Source organism: Cavia porcellus, unplaced genomic scaffold, assembly GCF_034190915.1.
Source record: "Cavia porcellus strain 051 isolate PalLab524CR breed Dunkin Hartley unplaced genomic scaffold, mCavPor4.1 scaffold_4, whole genome shotgun sequence".
NCBI lineage: Eukaryota > Metazoa > Chordata > Mammalia > Rodentia > Caviidae > Cavia > Cavia porcellus.
Window position 1 is genome coordinate 101570031 of NW_026947487.1, and position 19358 is coordinate 101589388.

At 37.9% G+C, this 19358-nt stretch overlaps 1 protein-coding gene across 1 annotated transcript in view; it reads left to right on the forward strand.

Moving 5' to 3' along the window:
* Sntb2 (syntrophin beta 2) overlaps positions 1 to 19358 on the forward strand; it is a 111708-nt gene that overhangs the window by 39450 nt on the left and 52900 nt on the right. Inside the window, exon 2 of the mRNA XM_003471989.4 lies at positions 12816 to 13029. Coding sequence (XP_003472037.1) covers positions 12816 to 13029 — 214 coding nt within the window. The remainder of the gene's footprint in view (positions 1 to 12815; positions 13030 to 19358) is intronic.

Genomic DNA, 19358 nt, shown 5'->3' on the forward strand with positions numbered 1-19358 from the left:
GAGTTCAAAGGTAGTCTGAACTACGTAGTGAGACCATGACTCAAAAAAGTAGAAAAAAACAAAACAAAGCAAAAGAACACCTCTGTGGCTGGAATGCTTCCCTGGATATCCACATAACTAACTCTCCCACTTCAAGTCTTTGTTCAAACATTTTTCCATAACACTTAACATCCTCTAACATATCTAAAACTGTCACAGTACCACTTTATAATCATCTGTCCCAATTCCTGGAAACCATTAATTGTTTCTTTTTTCTTTTCTTGTCTTGTTTTTTCTTTTCATAGTAGGGACTGAACCCAGGACCTTCACACCAAGCTACATTTAGTCTTTTTTTTTTTATTTTGAGAGAGGGTTTTGCTAATTTGCTAAGTTGTCCAGACCAGATTGGAACTTGTGATTCTCCTGGCTTAGCCTTCAAGAGTGCAGGGTTTCAGGTTTGTACTATTATACCTAGCTACCACTGATCTTTATTCAGCCTGTAGTTTTGTCTTTAAATAAAGAAATTACTATATCTATATATCTGTATCTATATCTTTATCCGTATATCTGATTTTGATATTGGCTTCTCTGACTCACCAGAAGTAATAAACTGAGTTTCATCAAGAGTTTGGTCCTTTTCGTTGCTGTCTTAAGTCATTTTTTTCATCACTGATACCAAATACCTAACACTCAAAGTAAAAAGAGGAAAGCGTTATTTTACCTTGCAATTTGTAGAGTCCATAGTCAGCTGGCTCCAAGTTAGGGCAGCATGGCAGAGGAGAGGCAGTCCATGGCAGGGTAGGCAGAATGCAGCAGCAAACTGGGCAGTGAAGCAGGCCTCTCTTTTCCTTTAAGTCTCATTTATTTATGCATACATACATAAATACATACTGGGAATTGAACTAATGACCTCACACTACTGTGCCTGCTGAGCTATATCCCTGGTATTCCCGTTCCCTTTTATCCCTTCCAGGCTACAAGCCTTTTCAGTGATGCCACTCATATCCAGGGTGGGCCTTTCGTTATAATACCCAGAACTATGCTAACTCCAACCAATAGACTAATTTAGTACCACCATTCTTTTTTTTTTTTTTTTTTTTTTTTATTTAAGGAGAAAAGAAAAAAAAAAGCAGGGAAAGGGTACAAGTTATACAGATTTACAGAAAAAAAATGAACAGTAGGAAATCACTAGTTAATGGATTACATATTGTCATCTTAGAAATAATTGTTCAAGTCACAAAATTAAAGCTTGTAAAGTGGACATTCCATCAATGATACTGCAAACAGTTCTGTTCATTGATCCAATAAAACTCTGTGATATCATTTTCTATCTTATACACTTAAATATACATGAAGTTATATAGTTTGGAGCACTTTCTTTTCCTCTCTTTTGTACCATGACTATTACACATTTTGGGTTTCATTGCTCCCACGGTTCTTATTACTTTTTTGGAAGAGAGTAAAACCAAATGTGACATAACAGAACAGAATCAGTCAAGTCAAAAGGGTGGACATAATAGATAAGGTAAAAACATAATACAAGGTGATCAACAATGGTTACCATAATGCCTCCCGCTATCTCTAATAGAATTGCCTATATCGTTAGTTATAATACAATTGAACAAAACAGTAAAGAATAAAACCGACAAAACCAAAACATTGGAGACATTGTAGGTCTTCAAAAGTAGATAAAAGTCAACAAGAATGGGCGTCATAATGAATCTCATTATCTTCACAGCTGATGCCTAAACTTTCGAACCTGATACTATCCAGCAAAACAGAATAGGGGAACATCAGTTAAAAACCAGATGGTGAGAGTAATACAGGGCTTTAAATCAAGGTAATGAAAAGTCAAAGTGGGTTACTATAATATATCCTGCTATTTTTTTCCCTTAATTAAAAGGATAAAGATAAAAAAGTAAATAATGGAGTGGAGATTGAGATAAAAGAGGGCATAACAACGAAACAGCGCAGATCAAAACATAACCATTTAAGCAGAATAGTGTTTCACCACCAGATAATCCTAACCTAAAAGTAGTTACCATATTGTCTCTTTCTTTGAAATCCTTGAGTACAACTTCGTATACTGTAGCATTAAGTATATCAAAACAATGTAAAACCATTCAAGAGAATGACAGCATTACAGAGTATTTAGAATCGACTAACAGAAAATGAACAATGGTTTCTGTATAATCTCCTTGTCTTTAAAAGGTTTTTGCTTATACTGTCGTATATAATAAAATCCAATAAGATACAGCCTATTTAGACCATTGGAGACAGAAGGACAAAAGCTAGATGAGACTTCAAAACAAGATGATACTAAATCAGTATTACCTATTAAGATGTCATTTTCTCCAAAATAGCTGTTCCTATCATCCAATCTTCTCTGCCTCATTTCTGTTGAGCTCTTTTTCTGTCAGTAGCTGTCAGTTTGTCTTCTTCATTTTGCTTTCTGCTCCATTCGTTGTGGCCTCTCTGCCATTATTTCTGGATTCTTTGTATTTTTCTTTTTTTAGAATATCCTGCAATACTCTCTGTAGAGTTGAATTGGTGGTTGCAAATTCCCCCAGTTCCTCTTTATCCTGGAAGCACCTTGTTTTTCCATCAATTTCCAGGGACAGTTGTGCAGGATATCTCAATCTTGGCTGGAGATTATTATCTTTCAAAGCTTCAATTATTTCCCCCCATGCTCTTCGTGATTTGATGGTTTGTGCAGAGAAATCTGCTGTAATTCTGATGGGTGTTCCCTTGTAAGTGGTCTGTTTCTTGTCTCTTACAGCTTTTAATATTCTGTTCTTGTATTGAATTTCTGGAATTTTTATTATTATATGCCTGGGTGTTGCTCTGTTTGGGTTGTAGGTAGCTGGGGTCCTGTATGCCTCATACATCTGAGTATCTTTACCTTTTGCTAAATTAGGAAAATTCTCCTGGATTATTTCTGTGAGTAGCTTTTGTAGTTCACTTGTTTGTGTCCCTACTTCTTCTTTTATGTTCTTAATCCTTAAGTTATGGATCCTCTTATCATCTTCTTGTCTTTGTGTTATTGCTGTTTGTTTCTTTGTTATTTTTAAGAAGTTTTTCATTTCATTCTCCCATATTATAAGTCTGCCCTCCAGTTCAGATAGTCTGTCCTTAGTTTCTTTCAAGCTGTTATGCCAGTCTTCTATAGACTTCTTAGTATCTTGGTAGTCTCTTTGAACCTGCTTCACGTATTCTATGCTTTCTCTGTTTTCTCCATCAAACAATTCTCCCCTTTTTTTCTGTTCTTCCATTCCACCACCTGTTTTTTCTTGGGTGAGTACCACCATTCTTAATCCTAGTATCAACATTCCTAGATCTAGCCAGCTCTGAAAAGCCCCATCTATGAGCACATGAGGCTTTGGGAGGAGATCTAGATACAAGCCATAACAATTGCTGAATAGTATTTTATTCCGTAGTTCTACTAGTTTATCCATTTATCCACGAAGGAAATTTGGGTAGTTTCCAGTTCTGTAAATGAATAAAGCTGCTAAAAACATTTGTGTACACATTTTTGTGTGAACATGTTTTCATTTATTGTAAATTATTAATTACATTGCTTACATGTTTTGTTCACTGATGTGTTATCGTGTGTGCCTAAAACTGGGGCTTAATAAATTAGTGAATTGCTGTGAAACTTTAAAGTGAAGACATACTTTATAGTAAAACCAGACACTCTAGGTTAACATCACCAAGCCTTAGACTATGGTCCTCTATAACTCCACATGGCCAGCAAACAAGCAAAAAGACACCCTGCAAATTGAGAATGTGAAAGATCTTTTACCAAAAGTAAAGCAATCTTACTCAAATGTTTTTGGAGGCCATCTATCAGATTCCTGATTCAGGAGCGAGGGAACTTGGAACCAGGCTGAGGAGAAACCTCTTGGGAGAATACTTTCACAGTGATGTCAGCCTAACTCATTCCTGTGCAGAATGCAAAGCCATGTCTTCCACCCCAAGGATAATCTAAAAACAAACTTGCTTGCAAAAGCAGGACAAGTAATGGTACATTCACATTTTATGACCAATTTAATTTCATTTAATTCACAGGAACGATCATCTGCTAGGCTAAGAAAGCAATGAAAGAGAGAGGAAAATAATGAATTCATGAAAGGTAGTTTTTTAGGAATCGTAATCAATTCACCCAGATATGTGTATTTATAGCCATAGGCTCTTCTACCCTATGAAGGATCTTCTGGGTGAGTTTAGGTGGCCACATAGCTGGGCACACGTATGTTTGTAATCCCAGCACTTGAGAGGCCTAAGTGGGAGCATAGAAAGTTTGAGCACAGGCTGGACAATTTAGCAGCTTAGGGAGATCCTGCAGTTGAGTGGGAGGACAAAAGAAAACAAAAGCCACTTTAGTAGCATTAATTTTTAAATCAGGTACTGGCCAGTGCCCCAGATATGGAATTCCCTGTAACCTTATTCATTAGTTGAGAATTTGGTACAGCTCGAGGTTGGCATGATGGTACATGCCTGTAAGAATGGCATGCTGGGAAATGGAAGCAGGAGGGTCCAAGTTCAAGTTCAGCCAGGGTAACTTAATAAGATCTTGTTGCTGATTCAAAGTAAAAAAAGAAATGGACTGTGGTTATAGTTCCTTGTGAAGGCCCTGAGTTCACGTGCATGTGCAAATATATATGTATATTATCCAAATGAGTGTTATATGTCCAAAGTTTGAATAAGATTTCAGAATAAGTTTCCTTCTGCTTTTTTTTTTCCCCAGTGAGTGATGGGGCACAGTAGTGGGAATTGAAACCCAGATCTTCTCACTGAGCTGCATCCCTCGCCCTTTTTATTTTATTTTATTTTTAATTTTGAGGCAGAGTCCTGCTAAATTGCCACGGCTTAGGCCAAACTCACAATCTTACTGCTTGATTCTTCATTTCTTACACAAAGTTTTAAAATAAATAATGAAGACATGAAATTTCAAATATGCAGGACTATATATTTAAAATCAAGTTAGGGCCTGGGCATTTAGCTCAGTGGCATAAGCGCCTGCCTTGCAAGCAGGCAGTCGTGAGTTCGATCCCCGGTACCGATAAAAAGGAAAAAGACAAAAAAAAAAAAAAAAAAAAATCAAGTGTAATCTTCTAAGTACTTTTATATTTGGTGAAAATCCTTCCAAACTCCTTTTCAGGTATATGTAAACAGTATATGAATTAAAGAGGGTGTACTAATGTTTTTTGTGGGGGTTGGTAACAGGGATGAAACTCATGACCTCACCTTTGCCAGGCGGGGGCTGTGCCACAGAATTATTTCCCTAGCCTACTTTGTTTCATTTTATTTTTGGTCATTCCACAGAGAAAAATTCCAGTGATACCTTCAGTGTAAGGGAAACACCTTTGTTTTTGTTGTTGTTTTGTTTTAAATGCTAGAGAGTGAATAAGGCCTTGTGGATGCTAGGTAAACCCTCTACTCCTGAGCTCCACCACCTTTTGCTGTTTTATTTCGGTTTGGTTTAGGGTTTGGGTTTTTTTTTTAATTTTTAATTTAATTTAACTTAATTTATTTATTGTAAGTATTGTAGAGTGAACCTAGGACCTGAGCTACATCTGCAGTCCTTTTTGTTTTTTTATATTGAAACAAGATCTTGCTAAGTCACTCAGTTGCCAAAGCTGGGCTTGAATTTGCAATCCTCCTGCCTCAGCCTTCCAGAGTGCTGGAATTACAGACTTAGATTATCATCCCTGGGAACTCTTTCACTTTAATAAGTGACCAGTGCATGTAAGAAAGAAAATTAGCTTCATCATCTAGACACTTGAAACATTTTATAAACATCAATATTTGTAGGATGATCTTTATGAGAAAAACTGAAATAATTCTGAAATAATATGTCATAAGTTCCGAATTGAACTGAATACCACATGAGTAGTAAAGTCTCCACTTATGTAGCCAGGTATCCAGATTAAGGCTCTGTGGCACTGGTGTAGAACCTTCCAGAGCTTTTCAATGATACAAACAGGCCACTGTGGCTTGTGTGCCATAGGTTCGCCACCACTACCCTATGGCAACTAGAGCAGACTTAGTGTAGGCCTAAGACTCAATAACATTCATTAGGTGAAAGAAACACATTAATGTTTAATTTTTTTCTGCCATATGAATGTTTAATTAGATGGAGGCTTGCATGGTCCTCAACTAGGTGAACTTTTAGTAAGGTCATTCATAGGTAGTTTGTATGCGCTTTTGTTTAAATATGTGTGTGGTAATCAGTTCAGAGATTGTACTGTTGATTGAATATTGATTGCTAATACTGACTGAATTTCTGAACAGATCAGCAGGATTTTGTCATAACATTGTAATGTTTAAGAAGCCCTGGCATAGTGTTGCACACCTGTAGTCTTATTGCTTAGGAGGCTGAGGTTGCAGAGTCAGTCATGAGTTTGAGACCAGCCTGGCTGAGTGAGACTGTCTCCAAAAAAGAGTGATTTAGGATATATTTTCCTCAAGTTGGTAGCCCAATTCTTGTATAGTGCCTTAAATGTTTGAAAAGTATGTCTCCACAGTTGGCAATGACTGGAAACCTTAGGAATTTCTGCCAAGTTCTTGTGACCTAATCCTCTCTTGGAAGCACAAAGTGTGTATTAAAATGCCTGAGTCAGCCAGCTCAAAGGATATAATGGCTGCATCTGTGCTCACTTTTGTAGGATGAAAATTCTCCTCAGTGACCTGAGACTACTTTTTCTCTCTCTACCCAGAAAAACATGCATTATAACTATGCAGAGAAAGCACACATCTGTACACATACACTGTATCTAAGTGCTACTGTTAGAATTATATTTTTGGCTAGTCATGGTGGCACTTACCTGTAATGCCAGCACATGGGGAGCTGAGGCAGGAACATTGCTGTAAGTTCAAGGTCAGCCTGTGTTACATAGTGAGTTCAAGACCAGCCTGAACTACATAGTGAGAAGCAAAATAAATTGTTTTCTAGTATGCTTAATTTCAGCAGATCTTATTTAATAACTTATAAGAAAATAGCTTCAGGGCTGGGGATTTAGCTCAGTGGCATAAGTTTCTGCCTGGCAAGTGTGAGGTTGTGCGGTCTATCCCCAGGACCGCAAAAAAAAAAAAAAAAAAAAAAAAAAGAAAGAAAAGAAAATAGCTTCATTTCTTGTACTGATTTCAATTAAATTTTTTAAACTAAGTCAGGGAAAGAAAAAGAAAGGAACTTACTATTTTTTGGATGTTTAGTGTTATTCCTAAGGAAGACCTTTTGCTGATTTAATGTTACTCCTTTGTGGATGAAGACCTCAGAACAGTCAAATGTGTTCACATAGCTTTGAAGTAACAAGTATAGTTAGAATTGGAACTATATCTGATTCCAAAGCGTCTCCATCACCACATCATGCTATAGAGCTGATCATACAAGATTATTACCAAAGTGCCTGTAATCCCAGAAGTTGGAAAGCTGAGACAGGAGGATCACTGCAAGTTTGAGGTGAGCCTGAGCCACAAAGTGAATTCAAGGCCAGTCTGAACTACATAGTGAGACTTGTCTCAAAAAAAAGGCAGACAAAAAGATTGTAATCAAAGAGGAAAAGTGCAAGGGTGGGAGAAGAAAAACATTACTATCAATATAAAAAATATAGAGGAGAACAGTAAACATAATATACTATTTGAAATACAAATTATATGAATATATATTCACACAGTATGTGATAAATACAAATTCGTAGCATATCTAACATCTCTGAAAGATTATACAGTGATTGCTTTCAGGGATGGAAACTGCTGCAATCTTTTCAGCTTTTATTGTAAAACCCATTATTATCTTCTTTTGAGTTTTGCTTTATATACACATAGATTGATCACCCCTCATACAAAAATCTAAAATACTCAACATCCAAAACTTCCTGAGTACAGGCATGTACAGACACAAGTGGAAAATTCCACATCTAACCTCATGTGACAGTGAAAACATGCAAGAACACTAAAACTATTGTTTAAGTTACATTCAAGGACTAGAGATGTGGCTCAGTAACAGAACTCTTGCCTAACATGCATGAGAAGTAATGTATATATGAAACATAAATGAATTTTGTGTTCAGACTTGGGTGTCATCCTCAAGATATCTCATGTGTATGCAAATATTCTAAAATCCAACTCTGAGTGTGGTGGTACATGCCTGTGATCCCTATGCTAAGGCAGCTGAGGCAGGAGGATTACTGTAAGTCCAAGGTCAGCCAGGGCTACATAGTGAGTTCAAGGCCAGTGAGAACTTGTATAGCAAGACCCTGCCACCCAAAAAAAAAAAAATCCAAAGCACTTGTGATCAAATGCATTTCAATATTTTAATTAAGTGATACTCATATTACTATTCAAAAGGGAAACCTTTTTCAGGATTTTGTACACACGAGGTTAAGCAACTGACCATTGAGTTATGCTTCTAGTCCTATTTTAATACTAATATTCTTTTTAAATGCAATATTTAAAAAACTCTTAAAAGCAGAAAAAAAAAGAGAAAATCAGCCAAATCCTATCACCCCAATGAGTTTCTTTCCAGTTTTATTTTCTCTATATAGTTTTTCCTCTCCTCCTTTTTCTTTTCTTTTTTAAGAGTAGGAAAATTTACTGGAGAAAAGGAATGGGGAATAGGGAGGGCTCCCAAATATGTTGTCCTCCTTTCTTTATTTTTTATATAACTGAATTCTACTACATACATAATTTTACACCATTTACTTTAAAATTTTATTAGTTATTTTCTTTACAGTTATAATATTAGAGCTAACTTAAAATGTATTAGGGCATTGTATTACTATTTAACTTTCAGTGTACACCACATTATACAGAATTGCTAACAGATGTTAGGCAGCAGCAACACACTTGGGCAAGGTCCTCTGTTTCTTGTCTATAAGTGGAGTTAAAGAACCTGTAGAGCTGGCATAAAGGTGCACAGCTGTAATCCTAGCACACTGGGAGATTGAGGCAGAGGATCATCAGTGCAAACCCAGCTTGAGCAATTTAACAACTTAGCGAGATGCTGTCTCAGAAAATGGACTGCTGTCTCAGAAAATGGGGGAGAGAGAGAGAGAGACAGAGAGAGAACATAGAGGAGTTTTGTTTTGTTTTGTTTTGTTTTGTTTTGTTGAGACAAGATCTCTCTGTGTAGCCCATGCTGGCCCCAAATTCCTGATTCTGAGTGCTGAGATTACAGATGTGTACTACAGCAGCCAGCCAAGAAAATTCAACAGGGTTGTTTTTGTTTTTTTCAGTGCTACAGATTGAGCCTAGAGACCTGTGAGTGCTAGGCAGTGGTTCTACCACTGAGCTACCTCCATAGCAAGAAAGCATTTTATTTAACATGCACAACATTTAAGTTTTTGTTCTGTTTCCTTTTGTTGTTGAAACAGTGTCTCACTATGTAGTCCTGGCTGTCTTGAACTCACAGTGATGCTCTTTCCTTGCCTCCTGAGTACTTTGTCTTGAAAATAAGATGTAGCAACAAAGAGTCCAGATGTCTACAGACTAGCTCTCAGCTGAGGCCTGGTAGCAAATTGTGTTCCTATTAAATGGCACATGTCCTTTTTCTCATCACCCTGTTATCCCTGACAGCTCCACTCGCTTGTTACCGGCTGGCTTGCTCTTAAAATGAACTGGAAACCTCTGGGTTTGTTTATTAAAATGCTCAAGTGAGTCGATACACATTCCATTTTCAAGTGGTCTGTTTAACACTGTTTTTTCTCAAATCACAAATTTTCTCAAGTCACAAATTTTACTTTCCTGTGAAATGCATTAATAAAACATTTAAAAAGTACTTCTATTTCACAGATAAATGATAATTATGCCAAATAATTACAAAGTAAAAAAAAATAGTTTAAAAAATGACTACAAAGTCAAGTTCATATATTTGTACTTCCAGGCCCATATAACTCATCAAAACTCTGAACTTCAGGTATCTGTTATGCTCAGTAAGATAGTGTTGCATTGGGGGCTGGGGATTTAGCTCAGTGGCATAAGCGCCTGCCTTGCAAGCAGGCAGTCGTGAGTTCGATCCCTGGTACCGAGAAAAAGGAAAAAGACCAAAAAAAAAAAAAAAAAAAAAAAAGATAGTGTTGCATTACAAGAGAAGGGGGAGCTTATGGTGGCACATGCCTGTAATCCCAGCACTGGGAGGCTGAGGCAGGAGGATCACAGATTCAAACCTAGCCTGTCTCAAAATAAAAGTGGGCTGGGGCTGGAGGTTTAGCTCAGTGGCATAAGCGCCTGCCTTGCAAGCAGGCAGTCGTGAGTTCGATCCCCGGTACCGATAAAAAGGAAAAAGACAAAAAAAAAAAAAAAAAAAAAAAAAAGTGGGCTGGGGATATAGCTCAGTATAATACACCAGAAGGTCAGGTTCAATCTCCAGGACACAGCATGGAAGAGGGAAATAGATAAAAGGGACTAAAGTATTACTGTCATGCCCCCAAATTCCCTCTGGCTCTTACTAAAGGAAAAGGTACTATATGAAAAAGTCATTCCTTAAAATCTCTGTTTAGACACTTTGTTGACAGAATTCTCAAAGGAGGGGGGAGGGGAAGGAAAGACTGACAATATCAGAATTAATCAGTTAAATCCATCAAACGGCTATCAGAGTTCTTGTACTCTGAACTTTAAAGGAAAACATGCAAATCTTAATCACTGATGGTATCTTTTGTATGTAGTCTAAAAGTATGTACAGAATAAAATGTAGCTGTGAGCATTTTCTGTAAGTGAACCAGAAATGGTGGACAGGAAATTGCATTAATGGAGGAGAGTAGGCATTATTTTACAATACGTTCTCATCGTCCCCAACACCTGTTCAGCTGGGAGGTTAGACTCATGGCTGTACCTAATCCATAAGGGGCTGAAATGTGGGCGTGCACCAGAGGCCCAGCTAAGGTTGGGGGGGCCTGAACTGCAGGAAAGGGGCATGCTATGCTCCACGGCGGCCCCGTGCCATGTGCAACTGTAAAGGGCAGTGGAGCCAGGACACCCCGTCTCCTGTGCTGGGCTCAACAGAGAAACTATTTTAAAGATTGTTATTAGCTGTATTTATAGAAGCATACCTCACTATTTTTTGAGGTCTAATCTATCAGTAAAAGTTTTATAGGCTTCTAATGCCATATAATAGTCGGCCTAGCAGTTGATAAGCATTGCCAATGACCTTTTAGTTTTTCAATTCCAGTTTCTATTGTAATGACCTTTGTAAAGAAGTTACAAAACTCGGCTGGTCTGATGGCAGTGGGTTATCAGAACTTATTAACATTAGTGTCACTAAAGTTGGTATACCACCCCCACCCCCACTGCTAAATTTGAGTGGCTTTAAAAAAAAAAAGAAGTTACAAAACTGATTAAGTGTGCAGATGTTACCAGAGGTGATAATGACTGATTTATCTATATTCAACTTTATCTTTATTTTTAATGATATTTAAATTTTTAATCTTACAGTATCTAGTTTTTAAAACAAGAGCACCATGCCTCAAAATGATGTGTCAGTCATGAATAAGGAAAAAAGTTTTTTTCTTCTTTTTTGTAGTACTAGAGATTAAACCCAGGAATTTAACACTGAGCTATATCCCTGGCTCTTTCAGCTCAAACTTGGTATCTTCCTGCTTCACCCTCCTAAGATGCTGGGATTATAGGCACACCTTAAGAAGTATTTTGTGAATCTAGAAATTGAACTTGAAAAGAAAAAGTTTCATATCTACTTAAAGCTATGTTTTAATTTTGGGCCACACTAATATAGAGTATTGCATACCCATAATCCCAACTACTCAGTAGGATAAGACAGGAGATTCCCAAGTTCAAGGCCAGACAGGAAAATTTAATGAGACCCTCTCTCGAAATTTAAAATAAAAAAGTATAGCTCAGTGGTAGAGTACCCAATAGAGGAGGAAAGAATTGAACAAACAAGGAGATCAGTTAAATCCACATTATGTGTCTCTTGAATATACTTTATTTTTGCACATTTTTCAGAGCTGTAATGATCTGTTACCATGTCCTCCCTGCATTCCTTAAGGGCAAGATCCATGTCTCACTTGCCTGTATAGTCTCAACAACTAGCCTAATACCTGACACTTGGTAGATAGCTATTAAACATTGATTTCTATGAATCAAATTAAACTAGAAACGCTTAGCTTAATATAAGAAGGCAGGCAGAGATGGTAGCCTTCACCTGTAATCCTGGCACTTGGGAGGTTGAGGCAGGAGGATTATCAAGTTAGCCTAGGTTACAATAGCAAGTACAAGGCCATCCTATACAATGTAGGAAGACCCTGATTCAAACACAGAAAAGGCACAGTGATTTATAATCTGTCTTTCAGATATTTAAAAGGTTCTCATGTTTAAGAGAGATTAAATTTTTTTATTTTTTGGTACCAGGGATTGAAGTCACAACCTCATGCTTACCAGGCAGGCACTTACGCCACTGAGCTAAATCCCTGGTAAGAGATTAAATTTTTTCTGTATGACTTCAGTGCACACAGAACCAATGAGTGGAAATGTTAGGAAGTCCCTAAGTGTTAAGAGTTGTTTAAAGTTAGATCTGAATCCCAGCACTCTAGGAAGCTAAGGCAAGAAAGAGCACCCCAAGTTAGAGCCTAGCCAGGTAATTTAGTGAGATCTTGTATCAAATTTTTTAAATAGTGTGTGCAGGGAGATCTGTGTTGTTCACAGTAAAGATGGTGGGTTCACAGTAACTAACAGGAAAAAAAAAATGAAATGGCTGTATTTTGAATTTTGGTTTTTTTTTTTTTTACTTTGTTGTAGATTTTGCATGTACACACATGTGCTTATTTTTGTTATTTTTCACAGAAATAAAAATACTAACTACCTTATATGATTTTTGTTCATAGTCAAGTTTATCCGAGAAGTGACACCATATATCAAGAAGCCATCCCTAGTATCAGATCTGCCATGGGAAGGTGCAGCTCCCCAGTCACCAAGCTTTAGTGGCAGTGAGGACTCTGGTTCTCCAAAACACCAGAACAGCACCAAAGACAGAAAAGTCATCCCCCTCAAAATGTGCTTTGCTGCTAGAAACCTAAGCATGCCAGATCTGGAAAACAGGTAAGTTGTACCTAACGTCATACTTTTAGCTTTTAACTTAAGGATTTGCTGTACTATTGTATGTCTCTGATTCACTTTTGAAATTTCATATTTAAAGTTTTTCACGTATCTGTGGTATATATGAGAAAATACTTGGACAGATGAAAGAAACTTATTGTTGGTTTCCCCTGGAGAATGAAATGATAGTAGAAGCTATTAATATTGTTTTTGTTGGGTTTCTTTTAAAAATGTAAGACATTGTAGAAATTACTTAGGTAATGTATGCTGCATCATATAAGAGCTGTACAGTTTGATCTTTTTCTTTCTTTTGGTACCAGAAATGGAGCTCAGGCCCTTGAGCTTGCCAGGTAGGTGCTATGCCACTGAGCTATGTCCCCAGCTACTTTGATCCATAAAGAAGTTCTAGGCCAGCCATGGTGCTGCATGCCCATAATCCCAGCACTCAGGAGGCTGAAGCAGAAAGATTGCTGGGAGTTTGAGGCCAGCCTGAGCTAATTAGTGAATTCAAGGTCACCCTGAACTATATAGTAAGATGATGTCTCAAAAATAAGAAAATAAATAGAAATTCCACTGTTTTGTCATAAAGTAAAAATTTAATTTTTTTGTTTTGCTCTGTTTTTTGTCTTCTTGAGACAGTTTCACTTTGCAGTTCGGCTGGCCTTTAACTCACTGTGTACCCCAGACAGGCTTTGGACTCACTGCACTCCTCCTGCCTCAGCCCCTTGAGTGCGCCACCACACCTGGCTAAAAATTTAATTTGTAAAGCAAGTAATCACTTCTGTTTTGTAAAACCATATTGTGCTAGGTGGAGTGACACATGCCTTTGGAGTAATCCCAGCTCTCTGGAGGCTGAGGAGAAAGATTTCTGTGAGTTCAAGATCAGCCTAGGCTACATAGTGAATTTAAGGCTAATCTGAAAAATAAATAAATAACTATTTCTTCACATTGGATACATTTGCATTGAGCCTTTGGTCTGTTAATCATGGACTTAAAAACACAATAAATAGGAACCATAGAGAAGCAATTAGAATAAGGAAACTGTGATAAAGAAGAACAGATTATAACTAAAATTGCCAACTGTCAGGCCAAAGACAGTAAAAAAGGCATAAAAAACTTTATTATAAATCATTTCTGGGAATAGATACCTGTAGGGAATAGATATCATTGCTTATATTATAGAGAAAATAGCAAAAGGTTTACAGAATTCCTATAGAAATTTTCTGGTTGTTGGACCAATGAAAGATGAAAGGAAAGTGATGTGACTTGGTTGTACTGCTATAATTTATATTGTCATTATCACCCACCGCAACATCTTTTAGAACCTGGTAACCTTGGCCTTCCTAGAAACTTGGGGTCTAAAAGAAACTTGAAGCCTATATTCATTCTTTCTCTCTCTCTCTTTTTTGGTGGTACTGGGAATTGAATTCAGGGCCTCATGATGCTAGACAAGCACTCCCCCACCAAGCAATTTCCCGAGCCCTTAGATGTATTTTTATCTTAAAGACCTTTGGTGATGATCAATTTAAGACCAAATGGTGAGGTTAGTTTAGCACCACAAGAGTTGCACAAGTCCTTTTTTTTTTCAGTATTAATACTGGAAAATAACTGGTTCCTAATCTTACATAAAGTACCAAAATTTATAAATCATTTGTGTTTTCTTTTCTTTTTGGTGGTACCAGGAATCGAACTCTCGACCTTGCACTTGCCAGGCAGGCGCTTATGCCGCTGAGCTAAATCCCCAACCCCTTAATTTTTAAAAATACCACATCTTTTTCATCTGTTCCTCGGTTAATGGGTATATGGGTTGTTTCCAAGACTTAGCTATTACAAATTGTGCTGCTATAAACATGGATACCTAAATACAGCTGTGGTATGATATTTTCATTTCTTCTGGGAAGATACCCAGAAGGGGAATAGCTGGTAAATGGAACCTCTAATCCTAGTTTTTTGAGAAATCTCCACACTGATTTCCACTGTAGTTGCACCAGTCTACACTCCCACTCCCACCAATGGGTACCCCACCCCAACATTTGTTATTGGTTAATTTCTTTTTTTTTTTTTTTTTTTGGTCTTTCATTTTTTTATTGGTACTGGGGATTGAATTTACGACTGCCTGCTTGCCAGGCAGGTGCTTATGCCGCTGAGCTAAATCCCCAGCCCCTATTGGTTAATTTCTAGATGATAGCCATTCTTACTGGGTTGTTGTTTTTATTTTTTTATTTTTTTGAGACAGGTTCAAAAGGAAAATAACTCTCTATTCAGTTCAGGCTGGCCTTGAACTCACTTTGTAGCCCAGGTTGGTCTTGAATTCTCAACGATCCTCCTCCTGCCTCAGCCTCCCGAGTGCTGGGATTACAGGCATGAGCCACCACACCCGGTTGTGCTTTTTGTAAACTGAATTAGGAGAAATTCAAGGTTTTTCCTATATTACTTGAATTTGCACTCCAGTGTTGTTTTTTAGAGAAGAGAAAAACAGTAGAATTATAAGTAGTTTGATAGTAATTATGCATAACTTTGGTTATACCCATTAGGATCGGAACCTCTTTTCTGTCTTGGTAGAAAAAGTATATAGACTCACTGACAAATTGTGCCTTAGTTATGAGAGTTAGAAGATAAAAGTTTAAAAGGTGGGCTTGATTTTTTCATATGCTTTGATTTCTTCCCGTGTAAAATAAAAATAATAAGCAAATCCAATGAAAAAATGGTTGTAAAATTGACGAGTAAGTTCCTAAGACATTATAGGTACAGATAGTATCTTTGTGTCCTAGTACAAGTTCTTTAATTTCTCCCATGTTTTCTGTGTAAAATGGTCATGATGCCCATTCAACTGTTACTGGGTAGTCTCCTTAAAGTGACTCACCAAATAAATGTCACCAGGTTTTTTGTGCTCATACCTCCTTTAATTGGTAGATTCCAGGTTCTTCTCATATTGAATGAAATGAGAAAAAAATGGTGACAACATTTATTTGAAAAAGTAAAAGTGAAGTGTGAGAGAGAAACTAGCTCAACAGAGTGAGCTTGGGCTGATTAAAGTCAAGATAAAAGTATACTCTGAAGAATACAGGGCAGGCTGTCCTGAGGAAAGCCACCATATTGAGCTCCTTCTTGACATCTGTGTCATGTGTGTGTGTGTGTGTGTGCGTGTGTGTGTGTGCGCGCGCGCGTGCGTGTGTGTGCGCGCGTGCGTGTGCGTGTGTGTGTGTGTGTTTGTGTGTGTGTGTGTGTGTGTGTGTGTGTGTGTGTGTGTGTGTGTGTGTTTGAGACAAGGTAGTTCAGGCCAGCCTTCAACGCACTTTGTAGCCCAGGCTGGTCTCAAGCTTGCAGCATCCTCCCGCCTCAGCCTCTCAAATGCTGGGATTACAGGCATGTGCCAGCTTGCCTGGCAATATCTATGTCCTTTTATGCCCTCAAATCTTGAGGGAACCCAAGGCCTTCTACATAAGTGTCCTGAGAGACTGAGAGGTAGTGCCTCTCCCTACCAAGGGATCTTGGGCACTACCAAGATCCCATACCCCTCTTCATAGCCAGTCTAAGTCACTTCCTATTCCCAGTTGTGACCCTTTAGAATGACTTCAAACTTAAATAAGATAATATCTATAAAATCACTTGAAGCTCTTTGGTCCTTAATTTTATCTCAACTCTGTCAGAAGAAATGTCAGTCTATTTTCTTATTGATGATCACTGGAACTACTTATAGTTTGGAGCTGTTTACTTTGAATATTTTTGTACAAGTGTTTTTGTGGACAGACATTTTTGTTTTACTGGGTGACATCATAGGAGTGAAATTGCTAAGTCAATGTTTGGTTTTAAAGAAATTGTTTGGTTTTAAAGAAATTGCCAGACTTTATTTCAAAGTAGTTATGCTGTTTTATATTCTAACAAAATATGAGGGCTTCCCTTGCTCTATTCTCTCTGCAACATTGGTATCACTCTTTTTTTTTATTTTAATTTTGACACAGGAACTTTACTAGTTGCTAAATTACTCGGGCTAAGCTGGATTTTATGATCTTCCTGCCTCAGCCTGCCAGAGTACTAGAATTATAATCATGTGCTACCATGCCTGGCTTGGTATTAGTCTTTTTAATATTAACCATTCTGCCTTTCAGCTGGGTGTGGATAGGAATCTGTTTGTGGTTTATCACCCATTTTTGTATAAAGGCTTCAGTTTTTATTTTTTTCTACTACTGGAGGTTGAACCTGGGGTTTTGTTAGTGGACTACATCTACAGCTCTTTCTATTTTATAACTGTTTTTGTTTGTTTGTTTGTTTGTTTGTTTTGAGACAGAGTCTCACAATGTGGTCCAGGCTGGCTGGCCTTGAACTTGTGACAGTCCTCCTGCCTCAGCCTCCCACATACTGGGATCACAGGCATGTACCACCATGCATAATTCATTTTATTTTATTTTTTTACTTTGATCTTTCGAGATCTTTTGGTCTCACTATGTAGCACTGGCCTTGAACTCATAGCAGTTCTCCTCCTTTAGCCTTGTGGGTGTTGGGATTACACACATGAACCACCAGCCCTAGCTCAGTTTTTTATTTTGAGACAGGGTCTCATTACACTGCCCAGCCTGGGCTGAAATGAGTCACCCTTTGCCTCAGTCTTCCACAGTGCAGGGATTGCAAAAGTGTATCACCTTACTTGGCTAAAGCTTCCCTTTCTATACCGAAAACTTGTCAGATTACCGTAGTTCAAGCACTCCAGAAGGCTGAGGCAGAAGGATCATACATTCAAGGCTTAGGACACAACATGAGCCCATTTCTTAGTGAACAGTATTGTGGGTAGCGTGAAATCTAGCAAGACCACTGCTGTTCGGAATGTGAATCTGCCCTTTGCACAGGTTCACACTCTCGGTCATCCTCATAGTGGCTGTTTTCCATGTAAAAGGTAGAGGTTAGCTTTATGGCATATAAAATCACACGGCTATTACTAATTGAGCACCTAAGTCATGCTGAAGCCTTGCTAAACAAAAGAAATAAAATGGGCTGAACTTACAGAATCCTATGCTTTGGTACACCTAAACATTGATTTGATTCATGTGATCAAAATGTAATTGTATTTCTGAGGAAATCCTTAGTGGTTTGACTGGCAGCCAAAACATTTTACATTGTAGGCGTCACTCTCTTTCCTCTGGCCCTGATTACTGGCAGACTGCCTCCATATTTTTATTAACAGAGTTTTAAATTGAAAGTGTTTTGTTCTGTTTTTTTTTTTTTTTTTTGGAAACAGGGTCTCTCTATGTAGCTTAGGCTGGTCTTAAACTTGCAGCAGTCCTCCTGCCTCAGCCTCCCAAGTAAGCACGCCCTGCTGAAATTTCCTTTTAAAACAGTGATGGGAATGGAGGCTCATGCTTAATGGTCCCAGCACTAGGGGAGGCTGAGGCAGAAAAATTGTTGCAAGGTCAGCCTGAGCTATTACTTAATGAGTTTGAGACCATCCTAAACTATATAATGAGGCCCTGTCTCAAAAAGCCAAGAAAAGAAAACAAATTTTCTTTTTTTTTTTTTTTTTTTGGTACCAGGGATCAAACTCAAGATTTCACATTTGCCAAGCAGGCACTTATGTTGCTGAGCTAAACTGTCAGCCAATTTTCTTTTAAAACAGTAGTAGACTAGAACTTGGCTGGGTGGCACATGCCTATTATCCCAGTACTTTGGAAGACTGAAGCAAGAGGATTGCAAGTTTGAGGCCAACCTAGGCAATTTTTTTTCTTTTCTTTTCTTTTTTTTTTTTTTTACTGGTACCAGGGATCGAACTCACGACTGTGTGCTTGCAAGGCCACTGAGCCAAATCCCCAGCCCTAACTTAGGCAATTTAGCAAGACCTTATCTCAAAATAAAAAATAAAAAAGGCTGAAGGTGTTCATATATGGTTTGTTTGTTTTTTTTTTAACTGGGAATTGAACTCAGGACCTCTTGCCTGCCAGGGAGTCACCAAGCTGCTGAGCTATATCCCCAACCTAACTGATTGTAGCACAGTTCAGAGCCCCTGGGTTCAAGACCTTATCTCTGTAAAACAAACAAAAAACTAGCACTAGACTTTGGCTATTCCTTTGTCCCTTATAATAGTCTATTTCCTGGTCTTCCAATTATTAATAACTATGATCTTTGATATTGTGATTTTTTTAGAATTTTAAGTGTGTCTGAGATTGTCACAGGAACTGTGTGAATGACGATACCTTTTCAGAACATGAATATTTTGTGTCTAGAGAAAGATGAACTGTTTCCTATCTTTACTGCTAAATAGGTTATGAGGAGGAGTGAAGAAAATGTCTCACATGGTTGAGCTGCCAAACGTTTAGCATGTGTTTAAAGGATGTTTTTCTGGT